Source organism: Pongo abelii, chromosome 13 (assembly GCF_028885655.2).
Source record: "Pongo abelii isolate AG06213 chromosome 13, NHGRI_mPonAbe1-v2.0_pri, whole genome shotgun sequence".
Lineage (NCBI taxonomy): Eukaryota > Metazoa > Chordata > Mammalia > Primates > Hominidae > Pongo > Pongo abelii.
Window position 1 is genome coordinate 3,144,145 of NC_071998.2, and position 26,533 is coordinate 3,170,677.

The window sequence follows — 26,533 nt, forward strand, 5'->3', positions numbered from 1 at the left end:
AATCGAACATAAAGGCCACCTTAAACTTTCATTTGAAATGAAAGAGAATTTTTAAGAGGTTAAGGGCTAGTAATTTGTTAAAGTCCTGAAGTTAAATTAGCTCAAGTAAATGCAAAGACTTTCTTTTAATTAAAGACTTTTAAATGAACACTTTAAAGCATAGTTGGTTTCTCCCTCAAATCTTGTCCAAAGCCACTCTTTTCAACTCAGTATATCAAAGAAACTTTCAGACATGATTATGAAGCTCCCTCAACTTACAATGTGCTATTTGCAACCTTAGATGGCTATTATTCTGGCTTTTCTACCTTTTAGCGACAATAAGCACAGCCTTCCCATTTCTCCCCCACCCTGACTTACCCCTCTTTGCATTTAATATATAATTTTTCTCAGAGTGTTCTTACACATCTTTAATTGTAAATATGACAAAAGTACACAGTATAGTACATGTGCCACATGTATAAATGTTGTATCTAGTAATACAATTTTCCTTTTAAAAAAGAAATATTTTATTTTCAAAAAGCAAAACTCTAGGAATCTTTTCTAGCTGTCAGTCATAAAAACATAAATTTCTGGTTAGATTCCCAAATTTGCCTGACCATAAGAACCACTTGTGATACTTGTCAAACACATGTATTCTGAGTCCCATCCGTGATCTCCTGAATCAGAATCAGCAGGTGAGAGGCCTGGGAATACACATTTTAAACAAATGTCCACAGTGACTACGATTAGTCAAGCTTGAAAAAAATTTCACTAGGATCTTTATGACTGAATATCCTCACAAACATAGGAAAGTTACTGGAGAAAAATATGAGCAGAATTTCAGAATTCTGCCTTTGCTGAAAGTGTTTGTTCCCTCCCCCTCTACTTATCAAGACCTGACTGCTTATGTAACCCCCCAAACCACCAACACCTGGGAGGAGTTGAAATTGATTTTAATGAAGAAGAAAAGCTGATGTTTAATTTCAAAACTGACGGTGACAATAGAAGGGAGAGGCATGAATTTATCTTGATTCTAACACAAAACATTGTATTTGAGTCTACAAACGAAATTGGTTTCATTTTTATTTTTTGTAAGTTTTCGCCAAACTCTATGCATATATAGAGGCTGGGCAAGAAAGAAAGAAATCCAGAAATATGGCATATGCCATCCCTTATTTATTTCCCCATGCGACCAGCCAACAGCTTCTTCATCTAGTCCCTGTTTCAAGCTGACTTTCTGTCTACTTCTCTATTGGAAATGGAGCTTCCCTAAAGACTGCCTTGATGTCAGTTACCCAGAGGCCTTTTTTCCATCTTGTGCTCCTAAATTTCTATGATATTAAATGATATTACCATTTCTGGAAATTCTCCTTAGCTTTGATTTTATAATTTTACTCTAACTGTGTTTCATTCCTTCTTTTATAGCCCTTCTTTTCTCTATCCCTTTACTGCAGACATGTTGTGCGGCTTTGTTCTTGACCTTCTGATCTCTCCACATTCATTCCCTCAGAGCATGTATCCATTTTCTTGGTGTCGGCCTTGTTGACTATCTGATTATTACCATCATATAACGATGTTGGTGATGAGCATAGCTAACATATCCTAGTCATTTTCCATGTAGGTTATAATAAGCACCCTGTATAATCTGTACCATTTAATTCTTCAAACCTAAATGATACTATTACTAACCACATTGTATGAGATGAGGAAACAGATTTTCATCAAAACCATGGAAAGCAAACGTGAGGAGCCCCTGTGTGTCTCCTTTGTTAATGCCTCTGGGCATCACGGCATGTGGATTGCGGTGGAATGGGGATTAGGAAGTGCAGCACTGTGAAAACACCAGAAAATACGTTATGATAGCGGGTAAGGCCGTTCATCTCTGCACATTGAGATGGTTTTGTTTCTGAATCAGGTTTGAGATGAGCCAATCCTGACTCCATCATGCCACCAGGGATCACGAATTTAATAAGATCTTCGTGGATGCTTGGAACCCAACTGGTCTCTGTTTTCTAATTTAGGGAAAGAGCCACAGCTTGAGTGGGGTGGTTTTGGTGTCACATACGCGGTCAATAATACCCACCGTTTTAGTGTCACATACGCGATGAATAATACCCACCTCTGCTGAAGAATCACTGTGGACTACTCCTTGTTTCATCCCATGCTCTTGCGATGGATCCCTCTCACCTGTTTACTGATTTCATTCAAATTCTTCAGCGACCACAGGACCCCGACTTGCCTTCTCTATCCTGGTTCCCATCACTCTGCTTTACAGGCCTGGCCTGCTCGCGGCTCCTCACACCAGCGCTGCATGGCTCCCTCCACGCCTCCGCCCTGTTTCCTCCATCAGACAGAACTAGCTTCCTCCATCTCTATCGGGCAAAAGCCTGCCCAGCGTTCAAGACCCTCCTCAGATGCCGCCTCCACGATTAGGCTTCTTCCTGACCCCTGAGCCTGTAACACGCGCCACCATAACTCTCCACCTCAGCCCACATTCCCACAGCACTCGCGATGTCCGCGGCCCTCAACATGGCGCTTCATTCTATTTTAGGGTATTTCCTGCTTGTTTCCTGCACACACAGTCGCGCGAGGCACAGCCCCGAGTGACCTGCGCACCAGTGGCCCGCGCTTCCAGCCGCGCCACCGCAGGCCGGCGAGGGCAGCCTGAGCCGCTTCCCGCCCCCGCGGGGACCGTCGCCAGCCCGCAGCTCTAGCGGGAGGCGGTTCCACAGTGCGCCCGGCAGCCCCACCACAGCCCGCACTGCGCCTCAGGCGGGCTTTCCTCCCCTCGGGGAGGCGCGAATCCTCAGGGGCTCCTCGAGAGGGAGCCAGGGAGCAGCTGCGTGCGGACATCTTTCGGCCCTCTGCGGCCGCCGTAGCTCTCCGGCAGAAACGCGGAAGTGGAAATCTCAGCCATTCAGCGTTTGGGTCAAGACAAAGGCGGGTTCTGGACAGACGTACGCTGTCAAGGAGTGTTTACTTCCCCTCCACTTCTGTTCCTCTCCGCCCTGGTGCTGCTGCGGGTCACATACTCGTCCTGAGTCGGCTTCAGCCTCTCCGTGCAGGAGTCTCCTGGAGCCATGGCCGAGAACTCTTATGTGAAGTCGACCAAGCTTGTGCTCAAGGGAACCAAGGCGAAGAGGTGGGTCCTGCAGCTCCGGCGGGAGCCTCTTCAGTTCTTTTCGGACGCACTCCACCCCCGCGAATCCGGTAGAAGTCGTGGCCCGGAGAGCCGGCTTTGTGGCCTCCCAGGCTTCGCCCTGGCCCCTCTCCAGGCTGGACAGAGGCCGGACCGCAGTTCCTGGCGCCTGTGCAGAGAGGAGCAGCCTCCCGCGCGGACGACCCTGGAAACAGGATAGACGGGCGGGTGACCCGTGGACCCGTACCCACGAGTTTGGGTCCCCTGAGGCATCTCTCCAGGCCTCTGCCTGGTGGTCTGCGTTAGTCTGATCTCGTAGTTCATGATAATAACTTCCTTTGTTAGGGATGATTATTTTCTCCATTGTCTCTTCCTGGAAAAATTATTGATTAATTTTTTCTAAGCTAATATGTAGAGTGAAACCAGGATGAATCACACAGTGGTTGAAGTGTATATGGGCTTTGATAGGGATGTGGGCTCGACCCTGCACTCTGTCATTTACTAATTTTGTAATTTGTGTCAAATTGGTTAATATGTCTGAACTTCCATTTACTCATTAACAGATCAAATATCTTTGAACCTCCGTTTACACATTTATACTTTCAGACCATTTTTTATACCTTTAGAAGACGGTGAGGATTAAATGAGAGAACATATATGCAGTAAATAAATTGAGCCAAATGTGAGGAGGAGGTCGTAGTGGTAATTTATTAGCTCTTTAGGAGAAAAATACCTGTCCACTCATATCCCCGCTTCTTTTATAACTGGCAGATTTGCCCGAGGTTGACTGTACATAGAAATATTGAGCATTTCCTCCTGGTCTCCGTGATAAACAGAGGTTTTGATATTTTTAGACGAGATGGAAAGAAAGTATCAAGGAGTGAGCTGAGGCCACTGCCCTTGAGAACCCTCTCGAGGAGTCTGGGCTCATGAAGATGCCAGAATAAGTGGCAGGTATGTTCTGAATGAATCTGAGATTTTTACTCTGTGAATTTCCTGTGAGGAGAGGAGAGTTATCTTCTGAAAACTTTATGATGAAAATGCAGACAAGAGTGTCTTAAGATTATCGTAATGATCATAATTAATGCTTATATAGCACTTTCAGTGTGCCAAGAAATTGTTGTAGGCACTTTGCACATTAACTTTTTTCAAATCACTCTTGATTTTTTATTTTTTTATTGCGATGTAATTCATAATTATAAAATTCACCCTTTTGTACAGTCAGTGGTTTTTAGTATATATTCATGAGGTTCACCACTGTCTAGTTGCTGAGCATTTTCGTCATCTCAGAAGGAAATCTCTTCCTACCCATTAAAGCAGTCACATCCCATCCTCTCCCTCTCCTAGTCCTTGGCAACCACTAGTCTGCTATCTATGTGAAATTGCCTATTCTGAACATTTCCTAAGAAATCATGCAACATGTGGCCTTTTGTATATGGCTTCTTTCACTTATAATATTCTTGAGGTCCATCATTGTTGTAGCACTTGTTCCTTTTTATGGCTGCGTAGTAGTCCATTTTATGGATGTAACACTTTGTTCATCCATTCGTCAGTTGATGAAAATTTAGGTTGTTTCCCCTTTTTGACTATTTTGACTAATGCTAGTGTGAATATTCTTATGTAAGTATTTTTGTGGGCATATGTTTTCATTTCCCTTGGGTATACATATTTAGGAGTAAAATTGCTGGGTCATATGGTAACTCTAACATTTTGAGGAACCACAAACTGTTTCCTGTAGATGCTGCACCATTTTACATCTCCACCAGCAATGTGTGAAGATGCATATTACCTCTTAATCCTCACAATAGCCTTAAGGGTTAAGTTATTATCCTAATTTTTTAAGTGGAGAAACTGACTCACAGAGAGATTCAGTACCTTTTCCAAAAATCGCAGAGCTAAGAAGTGACAGAATCAGGATTTAAAATCTGGCAGTGTGGCTCTACAATCTGCTTTGAACTTTAACATAATATGTACAAAGCCTGAAGCAAATTCTCAGTATTGTATTTAAGAGGGCATAGCAATGTAAGTCTTCCTAAGTCAATAATTTATAAATGAAACAGCTTAAAAGACTTCCAAGTTTCAATCTTATGATATTTATTTATCACACAAATCAATATACCTAAACTCATCTATATAAATTACGTCCTGTAGTAAGAAAAAAAAGAGCAAAGAAGAGAAAATGAGAAGAAGATGAAGAAACCCAGCTTGATATTGTTGGTGAGTCAGTTTTCAGTGCTGTGTTCTGAAAAAAGTTAACATTTCTTGAGATCTCATTGAAAATATTTTCCTAGTTAGAAATATATGATGTATTCATATTTGTCTTAAAGTGCTTAAATATTACCTACAGTTGTGAATTCCATTTATTCTTTAGCACAGTAGATGCTATTGATGCCTTTACTTCATTGTCAGAACAGAGCACAGGAGAGAGGAAGTACAACTCTCTGACTTAGTAGGCACCATTAGACTGCTTAGTAGCCAGAGATTCTGATACATAATTTTAAAGTCTTAATGTAAATGTTATTCAACCAAATATATTTTACAAGTTGTTGTCTTTGAACATGTATACATTTTAGTTATAGAAGTCAGTTGTCTCTTAAACGAAGTATCTTCACAGGAAAAATCATTATTTTGTCAACTCTAAAATGAATGAAAATTTTAAATAAATATCAGGGTAGCCTGTAAATGATACTAGAAATAAACTGATCCAAACACATTTAACCAGCCTATTTTCCATTTAGTTGTTTCCATACTTTTTTTTTTCTCTTTTAAAACTTGGCAAGTTGCATTTTGAATCTTCATAAATTATGGTAGCTTAAAAAAAATATAAAATATGGAATGGTATAAAGCTACTGTTCTGGAAGAATCATTGCTTTTGAAATGGCAAATCAACAATTCTAAAATTAGGGTAAATATCTAGGGTAGATATGTAGATGTGGAATTGCTGTGTCAAAGGATAGGTGAATGTTTAACTATGTAAGAAACTGCCAAAAATTTTCTAAAGTGGTTGTGCCATTTTACCCTCCCACCAAGAATGAATTAGTGCTCCAGTTACATCCTTGCCAAGAGTTGATGGTGTTATCAGTCTTTTCTCCCAGTCTGAGTTTTATCTTTTCAGTTTCTTAAAGATGGTTTTCGGATGGACAGCATTTTTTTTTTTTTTTTTTTTTTTTTTTTGAGATGGAGTCTCGCTCTGTCGCCCAGGCTGGAGGGCAGTGGCGTGATCTCGGTTCACTGCAAGCTCCACCTCCCAGGTTCATGCCATTCTCCTGCCTCAGCCTCCCAAGTATCTGGAACTACAGGCACCCGCCACCACACCCAGCTAATTTTTTGTGTTTTTAGTAGCGACATGGTTTTACCATGTTAGCCAGGATGGTCAGAAGCTTTTAATTTTTAAAAAGTTTAATTTATTTTTTTCTTTTATGGTTACTGCTTTATCTCTTTGACCTAAGAGATCTTTGCTTATCCCAAAGTCAGGAAAATATTGTACATTGTCTTTTAGAGGCATCATAGTTTTAGTTTTTACATTAAATCTGTCATTAATCTCAAATTAATTTTTGGCATCGTGTGAGTTTGGTTTCAAGATTTACTTTTTTTTTTTAACATCTTGATAGACATTTGTGCCAGCACCACTGGTGTTTCCTTTTTCCATTAATCCAGTCTTGTATCTTCATAAAAAATCAATTACCTTTCTATGTATTTGTCTATTTCTGGACTGTGTTCTATCGATTGTCTGTTTTTCTGTTGGTATATTTCTCTTGATTGTTATAATTTCATGAAGTCTTGAGATCAGGTAGTGTGTGTCCTCCAACTTTGTACTTGCTATTAGTTTATTAATTTCTACAGTGAAGCCTGTTGGATTTTCTCAGATTTTGTATTGAGTCCAGAACATTTGAGGGAGAATCAACATCTTAATATTGGGCCTCAATATTTCATAATTTTCAATGTAGCAGTCTTGCATGCCTGTTTAAAAATTTATTCTTAAGTGTTTTATAATTTTGTACTACTGTCAATACAACTTTTGAATTTGATTTTCCAGTTTTTTGCTGTCAGTATATAGATATGCAGTTGATTTTTGTATAGTGACTTTGTAGTCTGATAAGTCTGTTTCACTTATTACTTCTTGTGCTTTGTTTATGTAGAAAACTAAGAAATTTGCAATTATGTTTTCTGTGACTATCGTTTTACTTCTTTCTTTCTAATCCTTATGTCTTGTCTTGCTTTTTATTGGTTATTATACTGTCCAGCACTTCCATAGTGTTGAACAGAAGTCACGAGAATGCGCATAATTGCATTTTTTCCAAGCTTAGGCAGAAAGCTTTCAGTAGTCCACCATATGGTGTGATGTCTATAGGATCTGCAGAGAAAACCTTTATCAAAATGAATACATTCCTTTTAAACTTTGTTTCTTGGGAGTTTTTATCATAACGATGTTTAATGCTGTCAAATGCCTCTTTCTGTATCTGTTGAGATGATTATACAACTTTCTTCATTCTGCCAATGAATTACATTGGTTTCATTTTCAACTTTTAAACTAACTTTACATCCCTGAGATAAACCCCACTTGGTTGTGGTGCATTGTTCTTTGGAATATTGCTAGAGTTAAATTCTAGGTGTTTTTTTTTTTTATTTAAGATTTCTATATTGGGGTTGATGGGAGATAGTGGACTTTTGTATCCTTTTCTTGTAATGTCTTTATTTGATTTTGGTGTCAAGTGATATTGGGTGTCATAAAATTAGATGGGAAGTGCTGTCTCTTCCCTGTTTTTGGAAATAGCTGTGTAACATGGGTATGATTTCTTCTTTACATGTTTGATAGGATTTACCAGTGAAGTCATCTGAACCTAGAGGGTTTGGTTTGGTTTGGTTTTAGTTTTTTTGTGGGAGAATTAAGATTTTTTAAGAGATATTTTCAGATTTTTCTGTTGTCAGTTTTGGTAATTTGTGTCTTTTAGGAAAACTTCCTTTCATCCAAGTTGTTGGATTTATTGGCATAAAATTGTTCAGAATATTCCTTTAATATCCTTTTAATGCCTGTAGAATCTAATCTGTATTGCAGTCTCTTCATATTGGTAATTTGTGTTTTTTGTATTTTTTCCTGGATCAGTCAGTCTAGCTGGAGGTTTATCAATTCTTTATAAGATCACTTATTTTAGATGATTAATGATCTTTTAGTACAGGGGTATGCAATCTTTTAGCTTCCCTGGACCACAATGGAAGAAGAAGAACTGTCTTGGGCCACACATAGAATACAATAACGATAAGCTGATGAGCCAAAAGAAAAGGAAAAGCAAAAAAATCTCATAATGTTTCAAGAAAGTTTATGAATTTGTGTTGGGCTGCATTCAAAGATGGCCTGTACCACAGGCAGCCCTCAGATTGGACAAGCCTGTTTCAGTATTACTTATTTTCTTTTTTTCATTTTCTATTTCATTTATTTTTAGTCTTTTTTTTCCTCCCTTTAACTTATTTTCAGTTTACTTTGCTCTTGTTTTATTGCTTCTTAAGAAGGGAGTTAGATCTCTTCATTCCACTTTAGTTTTAGTTACAGTCAACACATTTTGTTTTCATTTTCATTCCATTCAAAATATTATCTAGTTTTCCTTGTGATTTTTCTTTTCGTGGACACTTGAGTTATTTAAAAGTGTATTGTTTTTTATTTCTACTACATAGACATATTATAGGTATGTTATTGTTGCTGATTTCTAATTCATTTATAGTATAGTTGGAGAATATACTTTCTTAGTGAATTTCCATGTACACTTGAAAAGAATGTGTATTCTGCAGATGTTGGTTCAGGGGTTTTTTGTTTTTTTTTTTTTTTTTTTGGAGATGAAGTCTCGCCCTGTTGCCCAGCAGGCTGGAGTGCAGTGGCGCAATCTAGGCTCCACTGCAGACTCCACCTCTCTGGTTCAAGTGATTCTCCTGCCTCAGCCTCCGGAGGAGCTGGAATTACAGGCACCTGCCACCACGCCTGGCTAATTTTTTTATATTTTTAATAGAGGCGGGGATTCACCACGTTGGCCAAGCTGGTCTCAAACTCCTGACTTCAGGAGACCCACCCACCTCGGCCTTCCAAAGTGCTGGGATTACGGACGTGAGCCGTGGCGCCCGGTGGTTCAGTGTTCTTTAGATGTCAGTTGGATGAACTGGTGGAGCTTGTGACTGCACATCTTCTGGGTCCTTACTGATTTTTTACTCATCCTGCAATGTATTGCGAGTTATGTTAAAATCTCCAGCTGTAATTCTAGATCTGTCTACTTGAGCAGTTTTTGCTTAAAGTATTTTGAAGCTGTCATGTGTACACATTTAGGATTTTTAAGTCTTCCTCATGAATTCAGTCTTTCATTTCCATAACATTTTAACCTTTATTTCTGTTAAATGTCTTAATGCCTAGTTAAATTATTTGACCACCCTTTTGCTTCTGTCAAGCCTGGGGCTTTGTTAGTTTGTGCTTATTTATTAGGTTTTTGCCTGTAGACTTAGACAGTGACTCTTACTCTAGGAAAGGCTCATCCTCATGGGCCTCAGCCACATGTTCTAGGTATACTTGGTGAGTTCTCGCCACTCTGCTGTGTCCCAAATTTGTGTGATCTCTGGCATCTCCAGTCAGCCCTCAGAAGTGCCAGCCACTCTGTATAGGCCTTGTGGAGCCTGCCTACTGTATGCACTCCCCCCAGCCCTTGGCCCCAGACCTGCAGAGAACTTTTGCATACACTTTTGTGGCCTCACCTGTATGTAGTTCCCTCTTCTCCTGTACCTTATTCTATAAACTCCAAACATGTTAGCACTGCAAGACTCTCAGCTTAGTGACAGTGACATTGCCTTATTTTTGGAGGTCTCTACCTCTCTCTGTGTGGTCAAGAAACTGCCATTGGGCAGAAAACAGAAGTGTGTGTGAGATTTGCTTCCTGCGTTTTCCTGTTCTCAAATATCACAGTCCCGTTCTGCCTGTGTTCCAATCCCCGAAAACAGTTTTCTCAAATATTCTATCCAGTTTCAGTTTTCTCATTGGTCATCGTGGGAGGGCAAGTCCATCTCGGCTGGAAGAGGAAGTCCTTCTGTGTCTTTTTCTCTTTGTTCTTCCACCTTCTTTTGCATTGTGGATTTTCTAAACTTGCCGTATAAGTAAGCATGGTCTATTTGTGAAGGGAAAGAAAAAAAACTTTTAATTTTTTAAAGCTGTTCTGTTGGTTGCTCACAGGGATCTGAAGGGATTGGTAAATAGGATGAAAGAAATTCTGCCTTTCACATGGAGAATCCCATGTGTGACATTCATAAAAATGAGCATGTCTGTAAGCAAAGAGTTTCACTGAGTTCTGCTAGATTCAGAAGCAATTGAACTTACAACATCGTAGTTTGCAATACACAGATTTGATTTACCCAGGAACTAAAGCTAAGTAAGCTATGGGTTAATAGAAGGTCTGTGAAGGGTACTTAGACTACAGTAAGATTGGGGAAGAAAATTCCATTACAAAATCTAAGATATATCATTCCTTTGTGCCAAGCAAATAATGAAGGCAGAGATTTAAAGGGGCCCTTAACACAGAAGCACTGAGTTAGTCAGAAGGCGAGGTGAGCTGTCACACAGCCTTGATACTAGAATGAGGGTGCCCTGGTAGTATCTTATCAGCCATGACACTGGTGCATCAGGCCATTTTTTTTTTTTTTTTTTTTTTTTTGAGACAGGCTCTTGCTTTGTTGCTCAGGCTGGAGTGCAGTGACATGATCATGGCTCAGTGCACGCTCAACTTCATAGACTCAAGCAATCCTCTCATGTCGGACTCCCGAGTAGCTGGGACCACAGTCTTGTACCACCATACCCAGCTAATTTCTTAATTTTTTTGTAAAGATGGGGGTCTCCTGTTGTTACCTAGGCTGATTTTGAACTCCTGGGCTTAAGCGATTCTCCTGCTTCCACCTCTCAAAGTGCTAGATTACAGGCATGCCAGACATATGTAAACATTATAAACTATGTGAAAATATGTGAAAAGCTTTATTATGCATTGTGAGACAACACTGCGGGAATATTTCACAATCTGCCTAAGGTTTAAAGGGAAATAACTTTAAGCATGTGTCTAAATAGCAAGTAATGTTTTAGAGCGGATTCTCTTAAATTCAGCTTGGGCGTCTGCAGCATATACACAGCTTGAGCTGTAACCTGACATAGAGACAGGCAACTTCAGTGCCCACTGTTCTTAGGATCCACTGCTTTTTCACAGCTAAAACCCCCAAGTGGCACTGTTAAGTATTATGTTATGTTACTTTAGTCGTTAAACATATAAGCATACCTCCAAAGGTTGAATGTAGGCCACTTGCAGAAAATAGGCAGAATGCTCACATTTAATTCTTGATGATAGTGTGTTTAGCTTTCTTATTCTTTGAAATCTCATTGAGAAAAAATACTGGCATCTGCTCAAAGTAATTTCTTTTTCAGTTGACAATATTGTAAGTAATGTTATTGTATCATTTCCCTACTTGGACAGAGTGTGAAAATTTTGAGGAGTTTGTCTGCCAGAAATTTCTTCTTCATTTGCAAAACATTAATGAGATATTATATTTAAGTGATTTTATTTAATATTAAGTGTACTTGGTGAATGTGGCATAGAACATACAAAGTAAAACTAATTTAAAATTATTAACTATTACATTTATAAGAAAGACTTGCTAATCATAACACTGTTCATAATGATTCAGAATAAAGCATTATTTCTTTTCCTGAAAACAATTGTAGGTATAACTCAATCATCTAAATTGTCATTAGTTTTATTGCTTTCTAATCATCTTTAGATGAAATTTTAATTTTGATTAATGTTCTTTTTCTCCATTGGTTTTGTGTGTGTGTGGAGGTAAAATACACAGAATATAGAATTTGCCAGTTTTTCTATTTTCACGTGTACACTTCAGTGGCATTTAAATGCATGCACCATTTTACCTTCCCACCAGCATTGCAGAGGGTTTCAGTTTCTCCACATCCTGCCCAACATTTGTTTTTCTGGTTTTCTTGGTTTCTGTTTTTTGTTTTTTGTTTGTTTTGATAATAGCATTCTAATGGGTGTTAAGTGGTATTGCATTATGGTTTTGATTTATATTTCCCTAGTGACTAGTGATGTTGAGCGTCTTTTCAAGTGCTTATTGGCCATTTGTATATCATCTTTGGAGCAATGTCCGTGTATATCCTTTGCCCAGTTTTGAATTGTGGTGTTTGTCTTTTTAGAGTTCTCTATATAGTCTGGATATGAATTCCTTACAATGTATGTAATTTAGAAATATTTTCTCCATTCTCTGGGTTGCCTTTTACTCTGTTGACAGTGGTTCTTGATGCACAAAAGTTTTTAATTCTGATGAAGTCCAGTTTGTCTATGTTTTCTTTTGTTGCCTGTGCCTTTGATGCTCTATATAAGAAATCATTGCCAAATTCATTGTCGTGAAGCTTTTCCCATTTTCTTCTAAAAGTTTTCTAACTTTAGCTCTTACATTTAGGTCTTTGGTCTATTTTAAGTTACTTTTTGTATTTGGTGTTAGATAAGGGTCCAACTTCATTTTAGCTAAAATTTTATGTATTTTAAAATTGATTATGAAAAGCATGAAATGTTTAGTTGAATAGAAAATTTTGTGCAGTGGAATTAACTGAATCTTTAAAACCTTTTTATTATGGAAATATCCAAGCTAATCCATACATAGAATATAATGGATCCCCATGTGCCCAGGCCCCAGCATTAATTATCAATATTTTGCCAATCTCATTTCATTTACTTAATCACCCACACACACATTTTTTCGTAGAAAATTTTAAGTAAAATCACAGATATTATGTCATTTTACCCATAACTACATAAATGTACATTTCTTAACGTGGTATGTATTTCTCTCATCACCTGTTTTGTTCTTTATTTTTATACATTATAGTATGTCATTATCAGACCTTGTAAAATTAACAAGAATTCCTTAATATGTAATATCCAGTTGATGATTGACTCATTTCTATTCTAGTTAAAGTACAATTTAGGAGGAGGTTTGAGGATATTTTTTAACATTAAGATATAAACTTTTATAACAACTGTTAAAATAATTTTTGCTAGAGTCTAATATTTCTATTGGAAAATCGGAATTTAGTATACATAGACACAGATTCTGCTCATTTTGCTTTCAATCTAAAATCATAGTTAAGATTACTGGCCAGGCGCCGTGGCTCCCACCTGTAATCCCAGCACTTTGGGAAGCAGAGGCGGGTGGATCACGAGGTCAGGAGTTCAAGACCAGCCTGGCCAATGTGGTGAAACCCCGTCTCTACTGAAAATACAAAAACAATTATTCAGGCATGTTGGCAGGCTCTTGTAACCCCAGCTACTCGGGAAGCTGAGGCAGAGAATTGTTTGAACCCGGGAGGCAGAGGTCGCAGTAAGCCAAGATCGCACCACTGCACTCCAGCCTGGGTGAAAGAGTGAGACTCCGTCTCAAAAAAAAAAAAAAAGAAAAGATTACTATGCTAGAAAGTCTTCCTGTAGAGGCATTTTTAAGAAACATTATGATAGACATTGCCTCTGGAAAGCAGGCATGAATAGATGGCTGGGGTCTTTCATGAGAGTGACCATTCTCCATATATCAATTTGTATCTTACATGTTGTCTTTTGTTTTGTTTTGGTCTTTTTCTGAGACAGGACCTTGCTCTGTCACTCAGGCTAGAGTGCAGTGGCGTGATCATAGCTCACTATAACCTTGAACTCCTGGGCTCAAGTGATTCTCTTTTCCAGCTCCCCGAGTAGCTGGGATTACAGGCATACACCCCCATGGCTGGCTGTATGTTGCTATTTTGTATTTTAAAAACTTAATTCTGACTGTGCTGGTAGTTGCATGAATCTGTGCACATACATGCATATACATGTAAAACTGGTGAAATCTGAATAAGCTTCATGGATTATATCAATGTCAGTTTCCTGATTCTAACAGTGTATGATACTTATGCAAGATGTCATCATTGAGACAAAACGAGTAAAGGATATGTGAGATCTTTGTATTATTTCTTACGACTGAAAATAAAAAGTTTTAAAACTAAGTTATAATAACAAAGAACTCTGTGTCAAAACTAAAATATAAAGTTGAAATATCAATTTTATTTTTTAGGAACCTGGTGGACAGTAAAAAACTTTGGCGAAATTTCAGGAACCATAGCCATTGAAATGGATGAGGGAACCTATATACAAGCACTTAACAATGGTCTTTTTACCCTGGGAGCTCCACACTAAGAAGGTTTGTGTCTGGAAGGGAAGATCCTGCCGCAAGTGTAGATTTTAGGACATTCATTCACTTAGGCCAAACTCTAACTAGTCTCAAATATTTTCCAAAGGAATGGAACCATTGAATTTGACTCTTCCATTATTTTTTAATTCCTTAATATTTACCAGCCATTGGCAAGTCCCTCTTTCTAACATAAGCATTTGAAAACATTCCGTGTAGTTCCAGAAGGGTATCTTTGGAAATCAAAACAACATGAATAAATAAAATAGTAAGTGGAAAGAAAAAGGAAACATATTTGAGTCAAACATGTTTGAATTTCTTTTTTATTCAGACCTGTTACCAAAACTAACCTGGGTGCATTTAACAATTTGAAGTTTGCTCATTTTCTTTAGTCCATTAGAGGAAGCACTAACGAGTTACAAAGTAATTAGTAGATAAAAAGCAGTATCATTTGGTCAGCAAGGCCATCCATTAAATAAATGAAAGCATTTAGCTTTTTAAATAAATGCTTATTTATGACTGTATTTTAAAACATAAAGAGAAGCTATCTCGAAAGTTATTAAATAAGCATTATATCACCCTGTCTTACTCAGTGTATAAAATTAACATTGTAGTTAAAAGAAGGTAAAATATATCTTGATTCCAAAGATACAGTATTACAGTGACATCAGTATATCTGAATATTCTTACATTTAATTGCAGAAGAAAATAACCACATTTTTTAAAGCAAAATAATGTCTTTATATTTACAGCAAATGTCAAATTTATTTTCACATGTTTTTTCTCCAATAATTGATGAGGGCCCTAGTCCTCCAGAGCACTTTATGGCTGTCAAATTATCTGATTCCAGGTGATCTTATATTGTAATATAATTAGTAACTAGTTATTTTAAAAATTTAATTGTATTCATTAAAAATTTTAGTATCTGTCTTAAGCCCACGGTAATTTTGATATAAAAAACAAAATAGCTTTTTTAAAAGTAGATTTTGTGATCTAATTTTAATGGATTTCCTATCAATATATAATGCTAGGCTGGAAAAAAGATGTGTAAGTTAAAAAATGCAGATTAATGATTTCACACACCAAATGAGATAGATTAAAAAATAAATCAAATAGTATAAAACCTGGTTCATTGTTGCTATGATATTTAAACTCACTGTTTGGAAGGCTAAAGACAAACAGGAAGACTAAAAAAAGGAATATTGTTGAAACCAGCAGAGAATGTTACAGCATTGTAACTACCAAAAGAATATATTTACTCACTATTTTTACAGTCATTTTATAAAATAACCTTTTTTATTCTCTCCTTGTGCAGCAGTATAGAATGATTCTTTGGGTAAAAGATACTGAAAGTGAATTTACATATTTTAGTAATTGGTTACATCAACATGATAATGATTTCCGTTATATAATCATTAATGTATAAAGGAGTAAAATTCAATTCTGGCATCCGAGGAGATTCTTGGTAAGGTGAAAGAAATCATAATTTTAAAAAATCACATTAAGATGATTATTTCTATACTTTCTTCGAAAGTCTGATAAGTAGGGTGAAAGACAAAGAATAAAAGCAGAGGAAGAAAAATTTCAATAGTTTTAAACTGCTTTACAATTATAAACAAAAAAAGATTATAAAGAAAGTTAACTGACAAATGAGGAAAATATTTGCAACAACCTTAATAGGCAGTGAGATTTTACTCTTCATATGTATCTTGTTTAGAATTCATAGCACTGAAGACCCCAGTAGAAAAATTGTGAACAGTCAGATCTGAATAGAAAAATGAACAGGGACATTACCAGATAATCTAAAAACTAAAAAGGAAAGGAAAAAAAAAAAAACAATTGTTATTCTAGTTAACTACTAAAATACAAATTAATAGGATACTGTTCTTTTCCCATATCAGGTTTTCAAGTATTTTCTTAGAGTCATAATTTTAAAAAAAAATCCATGATACAAAACATACTCTGTTAATTTGAGGTAAGAATGTAAATGGAAGCAGCATTTTCTGGAAAACAGTGTGATGACATAAGAACTTTATAGTTTATACCCTTCGATCCAATTATTTCTAGGAATTTTTTCTAAGGATAAATCAGTTTTATGTACAGAATAGATGTAAATAGTACTATTTGTGATAAGAGAAAAAGTAAGTTTTAGTAATTTATTATTGAACTTATAACTAAAGAGGTATAATTGAAGAATGATGAATTTTGAAAATATTTGTTACGTAATATATAAGGTACAATGTTTATATTAAAACAGCAAAATATAAAACTAAATTTAAAACTGCGCACACCACCATGCCCAGCTAACTTTTTAAATATTTTGTAGAGATGGAGTCTCACTCTGTTGTCCAGGCTGATCTTGAACTCCTTACCTCAAGCAATTCTCCCATTGCCTTCCCAAAGCACAGAGATTACAGGAGTGAGTCACCACTCAGCCACATGCATCTTTTGAACACTTGGAATATGTCCAGTCTGAAATTTTAGATATGTACACACCCACACACATACACATGTCCTGTTTTGATGTTCTATAATTAATTTTCTCTCAGTTTTTAACTTTTATCTATCATATTAATGTATAGAATTGCCCTGAAATCTGGCTATGGAAAATATCTTGGTATAAATTCAGATGAACTTGTTGTTGAGCGTTCAGATGCAATTGAACCAAGAGAACAGGGGGATCCAGTCTTTCAAATGTAAGTGCTGTTATTGTTTACAAAAACTTCCTGTCAGTTTAACAGAAAGTCTGTAACAGTCAATCATAATATATTTAAAAAGAAGTAGGATGCAATAGTATAATACATTAAACTGGAATAAATCAGTAAGAACATAGAGCCTTAAAGAGATCTCATAATATAGTGCAACAAAAATAGCATTAGTACTTTTGCCCACAATTATTTCTGTATACCCTTAGTGCCTAGATATGGATCTCATTTCCATGGAAGAACCAGTCAATTTTAGGTCTCAGAGTAGGAAAACAGAATAGTTCCTAAGTATCTTCTTTGTAGCAGAAATCATGGATGCTTTCAGAAACATTACAGACTGTAAGCGAACTGTGGAGCTAGCTAAGACAAAGTTGTGGCAATTTGTGTATAAAATATAAATAATAATAGTTCATTGAAGTAAATTATCTCTAAAAGACTTTCAGTTCATAAGCTTAAAATAGTTTACGAAAAGATAGTTTTAATATAAGAAGAAAAATGATAATATACTAATTCTTAATTTTAGTAAGTAGACAGTTGTAGTATATGGATGATTTGTTAAATCTTTGTTGATACAGAATACATAATTTCCCTTTTCTGTTTGTGTGAGAAGTAAAGATTTAACAAAAATATGTGAGTGCTAAACTGTCTTTAAAAAGTAGATCACTATATCAGAAACAGTAAGGACCAGTGGGCACCACGCAGAACAAGCAAATAGAAGATAAGTTCAGCCTTTGAGTAGCAGCTTTAGTAGTATACAATAATGAACTGAAAATAGGAAGTCAGCAGTGTTTTCTAAGATGACAGATTAAACAAACATCCTACCAGAAAGAGGTAATCACTTAGACTAAGTTCCTCATCCCCTAGGATAAAATCTTAAGTCAGTGACTTGAAAACTGTTTTGACCTAATCCATTGAGAAATGCATTTTTACATTGCAGCCCAGCACACACATATGTATAACTGAAGCAAGAGTTGTACTTAACAATACTTACTTATCCATGTGTTATGCACCTTGATATTTCTTATTCTCTTTTACCCCTTCCTCTGTGTGTCTGTGTGTATTCCTTTTCCCCCCCACCCACCCAATACCGTTCAGGAAACACTACATTGATTTCATTACCTGTAATGTGTTGCAACCCCTTTGAGATGATCCTACTAGTTATGATGAGATACTTCTAATAAAAGTTACACCAGTAGAAAATGCCAATATTTCATAAGGCCAGGATGATGACTTAGATAGTACTAATAATACAACACTTTAGGAAAGTTCATTTCATTTTATTTTTAGGAATGACACTAAGTTTCAAAAATTTAAATTTAAATGAAAGAGGGTCTTTAAACTCTATTGCAAAAAGGACTCAGCTGAATAATCTGTGGCAGAGGTTTAAATCACCTGGACCACACCATGCGATGTGAACCGCCATGTTCCAGGGCTCACCAGGAGCCATCCAGATGAGAGACCACCCAGCCCTTGTGACTTGACTAAGATATTAAATCCATGTTATCAGCACGTTTTTAACTGGATGTGATATAAGGTTAACATATTTTGTAATCATTATATTTATAAATATTTTGTCTAAATATTATGGTATTCCAAGTTTTCCAAAAGAATCAATCAAATACAAGTTATAAATAAACATTTTATTTGTTATGGGAGTTAAGCTAACCATATTTATAACCCAGATTTAGATACACAATAAAATCAGTTTTTAAAATTTTGTTTAATAGAAAGCAGTGAATACATCAAACATTAAACAACTAAAATAGTATATGAATATTTATTTTCACACACAAAAGTCCCTCAGTCATTGATTCTTAAGTTCAAAACACCAAAGGCATTGTATATACCTTTTCATGTTTTCTAATTCCGAAGAAAATAAATTTTACTTAAAATGCTAATATTTTAATAGAGTATGCATTCATAATTATGTTCTTGTCTTTAAAGTTAATTTTTCAAACAGAACTAAACAGTTTTATCTTCAGTAGATCTTTTAGAAAGGAAGCAATCCTACCTCATCTAATTAGAATTTAGTCCTACTAGGAAGATACACTACAAATGTTTATTGTGGTAATCTTTGAATAGTAAAATGAAAGGTAATTTTGGTTTCCTTTTCTATATGTTCTTGTATTATATTTTTTACGTTCTTCTCTTAAGTTCTTTTCTGTGATTTTTAAATCAGGGAGGAAAAATTAATTCAGTCTAAACACTTAATGTTTCTTCTACAAGAAGTATCCTCATGGCTATTTTGTTATTTTGTTTCACTTAGGGGAAAATGGCTTTATTGGCCTCAAATAGCTGCTTTATTAGATGCAATGAAGCAGGAGACATAGAAGCAAAAAGTAAAACAGCAGGAGAAGAAGAAATGATCAAGGTAATGATGACATTTTATACGGATGACTGCATTCACACATGCGATGTGACTGTATCTCTTTAAAATGTTAAATCATCATTTACTGTCACATTAAAGGTTTAGTTAATAGCTTTTTTAATGTGCTGTTTCAAATAGACTCATTTTTAATTATAAGTCACATAGTTGATGGCTTGTTTATACAATGTTGTAGAGAAATCAGTTGATCTAGGAGCTGCCTTGCCATTATCTCCATGGATTAGTATTTTTTTCTGGTAGTTCCACATGCTCTTTTTAAGCTTTCATTTTCTTGTTTTCTTGCTTGTATTTTAAAATCTAATTTTTAAAATAGATAACATGTACACGTGATCCAACATTTTTAAATAAAAGCATATGAAGATGAAGACATATGCCTGCCATGCTTCTTACTCACCTGTGTCCTAGCTCCTGTTCCTCTTTCCCTTTGTTTTGTTTTTTTATAGCCTCCTAAAATTTCTTTATAAACATATGAATACATTTATAATTTTCAATATTTTTACACTAAAGGCAGCCTCCTCTATAGTCTTCTCAACTTCTGATTTTTTTTCCTTAAAATTGTTTCTTGGAGAGTTTTCTACTATTAGTTTGAATGTACAAAATTTTCTCTTTTTCTTGCTTTTCTTTTTCTCTCTGTTTTTTAAAAGCCACATAATATTCCATTTTAGGGATGTACCTTAATTTATGTAGTCTTTTATAGATGGAAATTTAGGCTGTTTCCAGTCTTTTGCTCTTATAAACAGTGCTGCAGTACATAACATTGAATATGCATCAATTTGTGGATGTGCAGGTGGACCTGAAGATAAATTTCCAGAAGCAGAATTACCAGGTCGGGGTATAAGCGTTTGTATTTATGTAATGCTTTAGCTTCTGTGATGATAATCACTCTATGAAACAAAAAATCATAGCAGAACTTCTGGGGCCTTACCCCTTACATTTTAAAAATATTTTTATTAATAGTACCTGTCTTCTTTGCATTAGGAGAAACATGAATCACATGAAACATGATTTTTATTTTATTTTTAAAATGTGTGTGCCTCACTAGGCTGGAAATAAAAGTTCCTTATTCCAGGCTAAATTCCCTCATCCGTAGTTAGACACGTTGTCCATTGCACCAGTGGCCTGTGCCCTCCCTAATCCTACTGTTTGTTTTACATCATTGTAAAAGTTAAACAGACATCTTCATATCAAGGTGAAATTCTAAATAGTACTGTGAATATAACCTAGATAAATCAGGTAGTTAACTGGAATTTGATGAAAACATTTAAGGCCTAATTTCTTAGACTCACAAAAGCCACTGATCTTTAATGACAAACATATACCAGGATGTGTCTAAAGAATAACTCCCCCCTTCTTAACACATGGTTTTTCTGTGTCTTGGCATTCCAACGCAATACTGAGCATCGTGAACCTTGATTTGTTTGTCTCTGTTGGGAATCATAAGTTGCATCCAGTCTGACCTAGATTTGCTGGCATTGTGCGGGCCAGAGTGGAAGGCTCTAAGAGAGGGGGCAAATGCCTTTTCTAAAATGCCCTTCATTCTTATAATTAGAGCATAAAAATTTATGTTACATTTTTCTTTACTGCCAGTGTAATTTAAAAGCATCTCTCAATTCTCTGTACGTGCTTCATGTTAGATTTCCGGTCATATGTTTGATTTTCTTTTTAGAATAGTCTTGATTTCAGATAATTTCAAATCTAAAGCTCAAACAATTTCAATCAAAAATGTAGAGATTTTCTTACAGTTAGAGAAGTGAAATGCTATATTTTTTCACTGCATGCATCCGGCACATGCGTTGTAGTCTTGAATTTCCATAATGCTCCTGTCAGGTGGATGTGAGCTCAGCCTTACAGACAGGAAGACAGCCTCTGACCCTCCTTACATCCTCGTGGTTTTTGTCAGTCAGTTCATGGAAATCACAGTGATTTCAAGGTGTGGTAAGACAGGATGTGTACCCAGGCCCAGCTGACTCCGGAGGCCACTTTCAGTATTTCATTTCACATTGCTTCTCAGGAAACAGGTCATTGAGGAAATGCAGATGGGTTTGTGACTTGCATTTAATTTAATTTATTTATATTTTATTGTATCATGTTTAAATTTTTTTCATCTGGATATCATCACAAAAGTGTTATTGAAGGCAACAATTGCAAATATATGTGCAGTGCTTTGCACTTATACAAAGACACAAAGATACACAAAGATTGCATTTTTCACTATTTAAAGCAATTTTCAGATGAAATACAAAGTTTTCTGGGTCTCTTTGGTTACTTAAGTACTTGGAAGCTCTGAACAGTGATTATTTAGGACTCTTTTCATACCATTTAATTGCAGGTTGTCCTAATTAATCTCTATCAGCCCTTCACCTTTAGGACCTTGCCTTATCTACCAGAACACAGATCCCTCTTACTAAAGGTAGCATTGTGTTACAGGCCCTAGCAGGGAATGTTTTGAGGTCTGGGAACCCTCAAATCAAAACTGTCACAAAGATGTCATTGGCACAAACATGTTATTTGTCATCACTTTCTAAGCAGCTCTGAAACTGGACTCTGGCCACAGAGATCCCTTAGGAGACATGAATCCTTACCATTCATTGCCCATTGCCTGTTCTGTGGGTGATCCTAATTGTTGGATGAAGATTAATTAATTTATGACATGTGATAGTAAACATCTATCCAACTTAGGAGGACATAAGAAGCTACTAAAAGAGGTGGGTTCCAATTAATTAAAAACAAGTTGTGTAATGTTAAAAGTTTTAATAGTTTGGTAATAGCCTGTGCAATGTGAAATAGCTATTGAGCTTTCAATCTGACCAAATGACACTTGTCTACTAGGGATAATTTGATCCTAGTGTATTCACTTGGAGGACAAAATTAAATTAATGATTGCTTGATTGCCTAGCAGGATCTGATGTATAAAATGTTTCTGAAATAATTTTGTCTGTAGTGTTTCTGACACAAGGGCTGAGGAGGAAGCATGTGATAGCACTTACTCATATAGATTATATATATGAAGTAAAAACACATAGCCAGAACCGGTCTTTTTCTGAATATTGTTGCTCAGTTAATTTTTTCTTCTGCATAAGAAATCATCTCGAATGTTTTATGTGATATGTAAAGTGGGGAAGGTGGAAGATAAACATATAACCCATTGGATTCTCTTTTTCAATATCTAGATTAGATCCTGTGCTGAAAGAGAAACCAAGAAAAAAGATGACATTCCAGAAGAAGACAAAGGAAATGTAAAACAATGTGAAATCAATTATGTGTATGTATGCTTTTCCTTTTAGACCTACACATTTGACAGTGAAGTGCTTCTCAAAGTGCTTTCAAAATAAATTACCTAATTAGCTGGGGATGGTGGTGCATGCCTCTAGGCCCAGCCACTTGGGAGGCTGAGACAGGAGGATTGTTTGAGCCCAGGAGTTCAAGGCTGCAGTAAGCTCTGATCACCACTGCATTCCAGCCTGGATGACAGAGCAAGACCCTGTCTGAAAAAATGAAAACTGATGGACAAGAAGAGGCAACACAATGTAGCCTCTAGGACAGAGCACTGAGCTAAATGCTTTTTTTTCTTGAGCGTTCAGTTTTCCTAATCATCCTACCAGCTCCCAAAGCTAGTCACTCGGGTTAGTCAATCTCTCTATTAATTCATAGAATGGGCGTGATGCCAGTCAAAGTCTGTGCTATGGCCAGGACACAGGGGACTCCAGCCAGCATGCCCTAATAGAAGTGGGGACTTGTGGTACCCAGTCAATGAGTGGCCCTGCTCTTGAGAGGTCATGAAGGTCGTCTTTGTTGTTCAGAATCTCCAGCTTATTAAAAAAAATACAGTTAGACTTTTTTTTTCTTCCTCGATAAGGAGTCTCGCTCTGTCCCCCAGACTGGAGTGCAGCACCACGATCTCAGCTCATCACAACCTCCACCTCACACGTTCACGTGATTCTCCTTTCTCAGCCTCCAGAGTAGCTGGGACTACGGGCGCACGCCACTATGCTCGGCTAATTTTTGTATTTTTAGTGGAGATGGGGTTTCACCATGTTGGCCAGGCTGTTCTCGAACTCCTGACCTCGAGTGATCTGCCTGCCTTGGCCTCCCAAAGTGCTGGGATTGCAGGTGTGACCCACTGTGCCTGGCCTATAATTAGACTTTTTAATAAGTGAAAAAGAAATTAACAGTATTTATAAATTTAATAGTAAATATGTATAATCAGAGTTTGAGGTATTTTTCAATGAAGACATTTTCTTTGGAGAAAGAAATTTCAGAGCTTCCAAGACCACAAAGTTAAAATAATTAAAGAAGACAGTAAAATTCTTAAAAAGGCTCAGAAAGATGGATTTTTGCATGAGATGCTTCTGGACAGGTAGCTATTTATTTACTTATTTCCACTATTTTCAGTAGCCAATAGAAATGGCATGTAGAAAACCTATATTCTCTTAAATTACTGTAGTTTTCACAATTTTGTCTTTATTTCTAATTTATGAGTGTGGCAATATTACCTAGAGAGGATATCATGAGTTTGGGAAAAGACTGTCAAGAAAGAATATCTAAAAATTATAACCGATTCTAAGTATATCCTTTAAGAAATTCAGGTTTGACTGTATCTACTTCATAAATTTATCATTATCTTTTTATAACTATTACAACCAGATTTAGAGAGAAGCAGTTTGACTAATATAAAAATTATGTGGATTCTGTTAGAGTAGTTCAGGTTCCTTAAAATAAGCATAGATCAATTAAAAAACTAAGTATAAAAGCTAAACAAGTGAAATTGAAGCAGTTTTTTTGTAAGATTTGGAAGAGTGCAGGATGTTTATCATAGCACATTATTAATATTTATTACTCTTCCTATGTAGACAAGTAATGTCCTAGAGTTACAACGTAGAAAAACAGAGATGTTTAGCTGTGAGTGTACAAGTATAAATCAATTAAGTGCCAGATTTTGATAATCACCAGCTGCTCATTCAAGTCATATGTTCCAAAGTTACTCTTACCCTTTTTTTACATTACTTGATAAAGGCAATGTTTAATTACATATTTCCTGTTAACTTGCTGGTAGAGTTCATACCTAAAGTCGGTAAATAATGTTAAGAATTTTTTTCCAGCTGAGCAAATGAATATGTATGTAGTTGTAAGAAATCAAGAAGAGGTTATAAAATATAATCAGGATGTGGACTCTAAAACGGAATAACCTCTATGTCCTGTAACTTTTATCACTTGTAATAATACAGCATTCTCACCCTGTTAAATGGAAATTTAGAGCACCATTAAATTCTGGAATAATTAAAATTGCTATTTGGATTGAAAAAGCCCTTAGACAACATTTATTGAATATTAGGAAATAACTTTTATAAGATTAGAATCCATTTTTTATAGAAACCAAATTTAAAAGTATACATATTTTAATATAAGTGTTGTGGTAACACAGTAACCAAAATTGAGCACACATTTTTAAAGCTTTTTATATTTATTAGCAGTTGAATATATATGGCATGTTTTACATAGATTAATTTTACTATTTTTCTTTGTTTTAACATTAGAGCCAAATTGAAACCGACAGATACTGCAAATGACTGGGACTTTTGTTTCTGCCTTATCTTTTTGTGTTTTTTTCTGAATAAAATATTCAGAGGAAATGCTTTTACAGAGTTCTTGAGTTGTTGTGAAATTGTTGTTTAGCTATTAGCTAGTTTAACCAGGATTAAGCAAGTTTAATCAGGATTCTTCATGGATGTACTTTTTAGCTAACTACAGTTTTTCATATGGAAATGAAACTTACAGTACACATTTAACGTACCACGGAATTTTTTTCTGGATTTCCTGTCCTGAAGCATGAAGTGTACTAGAAACCAATTCTTCCTGCGCTACTTGTGGAATCTTTCTTACTGGATCATAATCTTACTTTACTTTATACAATAGATGCTTAATCAGTGCCTTTAATAGGAAGTGAGAAACTCCCAATCCAATCAACAAGGCTTTGATTCTACCTCCTAAGTACTACTCAGATCACAGACAATCCAAATATCAGAACCAGGGGGATGGGCAGAGAGGAAAAATCATCTATTAGGGAGTGGGACAGAAAGTGGAAACATTATAAAGAAGCAAGTGGGCTCAGGACAGAGGCGAGAGTAGTACTGGGGAAAAACCCTACTGAGGACAGGTTTGCCACAGTGGATATGTATGTGATGCTTTTGTCCTCGTGGGCTGGAATGGAAGCTAATAAAGAAGTTCAGATGCTACGTGTTGCTTAGGTCTGCTTTGTTGAAGCCTGTGTCTTTCAGAGTTCCTAAACACAATATTCCCGTGGCATCTAATCCCAGTGAGAGCTCCAAATCCAGGCCGTGTATCAGATGCCACGGGAAATTCTGCCTCAGGACTGAGGTTGGTTCAATCATCTGGATGATGTCAAAAGTCCACGTTGTGTGCTGGCCTAACCTGAAAGACCCTATCTAGTTCTAGCCTTTAAATTCCTTCTGTCACCAAATCTAGAGTTACATGGCTTCTGTACAAGCTAGGTAGCTGAGGCATGGGATCAGCCCTATAAAGGAGCTTTTGGAGCTTTTGTTGTAGGTCTAGCTTCAACTTGGCACTCCAGTTCCAATAGCTGGACTTTCTCTCATCGTGTGTTCTGATCCTTGGATTGGGAACAAAGTAACCACTCTGATCCCACAAAGCAGAGGTTCCGGTTCCCAACTGGTGACTATTTTGCCTTCCAGGGGACATTTTTGGTTTTCACAACTGGAATACGGTGTTAGAAGGTAGAGGCTAGGGATGCTGCAAAGCATGTGGCATAATCCTGTTCCGCCAAGAATGCTAACAGTGCCAAGGTTATGGAGCCTTCCCACCCAAGGGCTTGGTCTATTCCTTGCTTCTGTCAGCTCCCTAACCCTTAAACACAACAGTTCAAATATATATGCATAAGCATCTCCTAGGGACCTGTACGTTTCCAATATCGACTACTGAGATCCATCCGTAGAGTTGCAGGCTTAGGAGGTCTAGGATTGGGCTCAAAATTTGCATTTTAACAAGTACTCCAGGTCATTCTGAAGCAAGTGATACAAACCACACAATGAGGAACACCGCCTTCAAGAGACT

The 26,533-nt window shown here is 36.5% G+C and overlaps 1 protein-coding gene across 1 annotated transcript; it reads left to right on the forward strand.

The window, feature by feature from the left end:
• The first annotated feature begins 2,974 nt into the window (after nucleotides 1–2,974).
• Nucleotides 2,975–25,677, forward strand: LOC100173310 (FSHD region gene 1). Its single transcript, NM_001132857.1, is given in 6 exon segments — nucleotides 2,975–3,121; nucleotides 3,890–4,072; nucleotides 5,270–5,335; nucleotides 14,240–14,365; nucleotides 19,325–19,429; nucleotides 22,615–25,677. Coding segments are annotated over 3 exon segments (285 nt in total). The 5' UTR covers nucleotides 2,975–3,121; nucleotides 3,890–4,072; nucleotides 5,270–5,335; nucleotides 14,240–14,299; the 3' UTR covers nucleotides 22,729–25,677.
• The last annotated feature ends 856 nt before the right edge of the window (nucleotides 25,678–26,533 follow it).